We start from the raw sequence: 4728 nt of genomic DNA, 5'->3' as shown, positions 1-4728 counted from the left end.
CAGGAATGTTGGGTGTTCCCAAAAGAAAGAAGATGAAAGATCGGATTTTATTTTTCTTGAATAATTACTTCTTATTTTATTAGTGAAGACAGCCTAGTGACAACATTTCTCCCAACCTAAAACTCACAGGATTTTCATGAAGGAAATCTGAGTTTTCCAACAGCTCAGTTGGTGCTGAATGTATCCCCATAAAACATTCCTTATTCCAACAGAGGGAATTTTATCCCAAAGAAAGCTTTGCCCATGAACATCACCAGGATTCCTGGCATTTCCCACATCCCATTCCTTGCTGCTCTTACCTGTGCTCATTTGCTGGGACAGAGTTAGATTAGAATTAATTGCAGAAATTCCAACTGAATTCATGGCTAAGATGGTGACGGTGTGGGTTGGCTCCATCCATGGGAAAGTCCAGCTGGTGCCATGATCCACAAACTCCTCCCAGGGGGGGTTCCCTGGGGTCTGGTGCTTTATGATGTACCTGCTCACGCTGCACAACGAGTCATTCTGCATCAGGGGCTGCAGCAATTAATTCATGGGCATTAATTCCTGAATTCCGTCCTCATTCCCAGAGCAAAGGTTGTTTGGGCAGCTCCAATTTTAAGGAAACGGGACTCAATAATAAAATATAAATAATAATAAAACAGGAATGGTCCTGGCTCCTGTTTTTTATCCAAGGACTGGAGTCCTTTTAAAGGCTTCATTTCCCTCTCTGAGAGCTGACTCGCATTCCCTCTCTTCCCAGCAAAGGGAAGTGAAGGCCAAGGAGAGTCAAACTTTCAGATTCCCACAGCAATTCCCTGTTTTACACATTTTTCAGGGTCCAAACCCCAGAGCAGCACATGAGCAAACAGGGCACTGAGGAACTTTTGCCTGTCCTGCATTAATTAAGGCAAAGAAGGCAAAACCATCTTCCATTTTACCCCAGAATTCCCACCAGGATTCACCTCCTGCCTCTAGGATGAGCCAAGCAATTCTCAGGAGCACAGAAAAAGGCAAATCCCAATCCCCACAAGGCTCATGTGCCTGTCAGACTCCCCTCCTGGCAATCCCACCTGGCTTTAGGATCACAGGGAAAGCCCCAAACGCAGCTGCTCCCACCTTCCACAGGAGTGTAACATTCCTCTGCCTCCTGGCTGGATCCTCAGAAACGATCCTCCAGAATTCCGGGCCTTGCAAGGGAGCTGCAAAACAACAATTTGGGGGGGACAGTCACAGCTGAGTGTGGCACGTGCCAGCCCTGGGGATGTCCCTGGAGCACAGACCTCTGATGTCCTGGACGAGGCTCTGGGCTGCTCTGCTCCAGTCGCTCCAGTAGCCGGATCCTTGCAGCTCCCTGCAGCGCACCTGCACCACGTACTGCACACAGAGCTGCTGCACTGCCATCGCTGCCCAGCTGCCTGCAGGGTCTGGGACTTCATGCAGCTGGGAGAGAGGGCAAAAAACTCACAGTGAGGGCAAAGGGATGTTTAGGCAGCTCTGTGATAGTGTTTACTGGGGTCCAAGGATGAGGGAAGAGATGAGGATCTGACTCCATGTTTCAGAAGGCTTGATTAATTACTTTATGATATATATTATATTAAAACTATACTAAAAGAATAGAAGAAAGGGTTTCATCAGAAGGCTAGCTAAGAATAGAAAAAGAAAGAATGATAACAAAGGTTTGTGGCTTGGACAGAGAGTCCAAGCTAGCTGACTGTGATTGGCCATTAATTAGAAACAACCAACATGAGACCAATCACAGATTTACTTGTTGCATTCCACAGCAGCAGATAACCATTGTTTACATTTTGTTCCTGAGGCCTCTCAGCTTCTCAGAAGGAAAAATCCTAAGGAAAGGATTTTTCACAAAAGATGTCTGTGACACAGCTCTAGGAGTCAAAATTCCTGAAAATGAATCCCGTGAGGAAGCGGGATTGTGAGGAAAATTCCTGTGTGGACAAGGCAACTGCTTTTGCATTTTGTGATTTCCCCCCTGGATAAATCCCATAAAAACCATCTCCACACAGCAGCAGTGCAATGACCCCTGCCCCAGGCCAGATGGAACAGACATACCTGCCATGGAATGTCCTCCCTGCCTCCTGGATTCCAGCGGATCTGGAATGTCAGATCCCTGCTGGCAAACACAGGCTGGCTCCAGCTCACGTTCAGCAGCCCCGTGCTCCTGGTCACTTCTGCTCCCACGTTGGAAGGGGGCAGAGGCTTCACTGGAAAATGGAAAAATTAAAAAATGACTGCAAAGTCTGCACTGGCACTTCCCAATAAATCGAACCATGGATGGCTTCTCCTTGTCCTGAGGGTGGTGGGTAACACAAGGCCTCTGCTGTTCCAGGGAAAGCAGGACTGGAAACACAGAATCCATGGGAATGTTTCCAGATATTTCATTTTCATTTAAAGCACAACAGATTCTCTTGTGCTGGCACTTGCACCTGCCCTGGGATAAAGAGCACAAGACAGAGCCTGGCAATAAATGTTGAGGTTTAGGTTGGATATTTGGAAAGTTTCTCCATGGGAAGGGTTGTCAGGCATGGGAGCAGCTGCCCAGGGCAGTGCTGGGTCCCCATTCCTGCCGGGATTTCAAAGCCCTGCGCATGTGGCACCTGGGGACAGGAGAGTGGTGGCCTTGGCACTTGGGAATGGTTGGATTCCATGCTCTCCAGGGGCTTTTCCAACCTCAGCAATTCCATGATCCCATTATTTCAACGGGGTCACCCCTGCAGAAAGGCTGTGGACAGACATTGTGCAGTGATTGATGGAAATGTTTGTATTTTATTAATTGGAAATTCCCCCCAAATTCAGCTGCTCCAGAACAGGAATCTCCCAAACCCCTTGTTTGTTAATCAAGCCAAATTGAAATAAACTTACTCTGGACAATCAGATATGAATGAGTAGAAAACAACAACAAAAAATAATTTTTTTTTTTCATTTTGGATAGTGTTGGAATGGGTTTGTTTTGCTTTACTACAATACAGAGCACCCTGCATCCAGGATAAATCATTCCATCCATTGTCACCACATAATAAATGTATTTTATAATTCCATAACTCGATTTTATTTCATAACTATATAACTCTAATTAATTTCATAATTATATAAATGGAATTTATTTCATATAGCACCTCTGGGGTCCAGCTGCCTTGTTTGCTCTCACCCATGTTCACATTTGTTTCCAAAAAATACCCAGTGAATTCTCTGTCACAGAGCAGATAAGAAGAGGCGATTTGCACATTTTGGAGTTTTTAAAATACCCAAACACTGCTCCTGCCTCTTGTTTTTATCCAAATTTCAGTTCTCTGTGTGTCACAAAATGTTGCAGCAGCATGGAAGAGCAGGGATGGTCCCCATGATTTTAAATGGATTTATAACTGTGCAAATAATAATAATAAATAAATACATAAATAAATACATAAATACATAAAATAATAATAAACAACTGTGCAAATAATACTGGAGTATAAACTAATTAATTGAAGACAAATCAATCTGAAAAATTAAATAACCAAAACCTTAAAAATGAGCTTCATTTTGCAATATAACACTTGCATTTTCTGTACAGGGAATTACAGGCAGAAGTGGATGTTTCATTTAAAATCCTGTATGGAAATAACATTTAAACCAATTTTTTCTTTAAGGTAATATCAAAACCCTCATGTTTTTATTGAAAACCCGTGGGAAAATTCTTTGCCTACACCATTTAAAAATCCAGGGGCACAAGGAAAGAGAGATTCATGGATCTTGACCTACCCACATCTGCTGGGATGACACAGGTTGGGGAGGATTGCAGGGTTCCCAGGGAGTGTTTAAACTCTATCCACAGGGTGTATCCAGATAACAGGAAAATGGGCTGGAATGTGCACTCGTAGGAATGGTTCCTCTGCAGAAGGCATTCCTTCACCTCTGAGTCTGGAGATGGGCTTGGAAAGTCAGAGCAATAAATTTGGCTCCTTAAAAGAGGGGAAAAAAACCACATTCAGTTGATGCATTGCAAGTGCAAATCTGGAGGGAATTAAAAGGAATGGAGGCACTGCAAACTCCTGGGATTTTGAGGATTATTTGGATCTTGAACCTGAGTCTGCACTGAAGGGATAAAAAACATTTCAGTGTCACTCCTCAAAGCTTTGGCTCTGGAAAAAGCAGGACAAACAAAAGCAGCAGGTACAACAAGAGCAGGCAGCTCCAAATCCTCATCAGTTGTGGGATTTGAGGGACTGGCAATGAACACAGCAAGGCAAATCTGCCAAGAACTGACTCCAGTCAGGAATGACTTCCAAAATCCCAACTGGCAACCTGGGGAAGCTGCCACAGAGACCCAGTGAGGTCTCCAGGAGATGGAAATCCCATAAAAAACATCAACTCTGGATTAAAAAGCCCATGTCCAGTTATCACACCCGGCAACAGAAGAGAGGAGCCTTGGTTTTTGGACAAAATGGAACTGGATAAATTCCTGGAGTGGGAATTTTTCAGCTTTCTCCTCAGACTTGTGAGGAGAGGGGCTGGAGGGGGTGTGAGCTACTCAGAGGGACCCCCAGAGTTACACTGGGTTGAAGCTCCCTCTTTGTGTCCCCAGGATTAAAGCAGTGCCTGGTGCTTTGGAGGTTGGGATTGGAGCATTCCCTGCTCCCACAGGATCATCCCTCTGGAGCTGTTTCTCCTGGCAGCACTGCCTGCAGAGGAAGATGTAGGAACAACCCAAGCAAAACAAAACCCCACAGGCAGAGCATCACACACAGC

At 44.9% G+C, this 4728-nt stretch overlaps 1 protein-coding gene across 2 annotated transcripts in view; it reads right to left on the bottom strand.

Annotated features, from left to right (window-relative positions):
• LEPR (leptin receptor) overlaps nucleotides 1-4728 on the bottom strand; it is a 30137-nt gene that overhangs the window by 5233 nt on the left and 20176 nt on the right. For both annotated transcript variants that reach the window (XM_031064068.1, XM_031064069.1), the window contains exons 10-14: nucleotides 3742-3941; nucleotides 2053-2204; nucleotides 1263-1422; nucleotides 1099-1181; nucleotides 300-516 (exon numbers count right to left, since the gene is read on the bottom strand). In XM_031064068.1, coding sequence (XP_030919928.1) covers nucleotides 300-516; nucleotides 1099-1181; nucleotides 1263-1422; nucleotides 2053-2204; nucleotides 3742-3941 — 812 coding nt within the window. The remainder of the gene's footprint in view (nucleotides 1-299; nucleotides 517-1098; nucleotides 1182-1262; nucleotides 1423-2052; nucleotides 2205-3741; nucleotides 3942-4728) is intronic.

Source organism: Geospiza fortis, unplaced genomic scaffold (assembly GCF_000277835.1).
Source record: "Geospiza fortis unplaced genomic scaffold, GeoFor_1.0 scaffold69, whole genome shotgun sequence".
Lineage (NCBI taxonomy): Eukaryota > Metazoa > Chordata > Aves > Passeriformes > Thraupidae > Geospiza > Geospiza fortis.
Note: the sequence above shows the minus strand (reverse complement) of the source record. Positions and strands in the feature narration are given on the sequence as shown.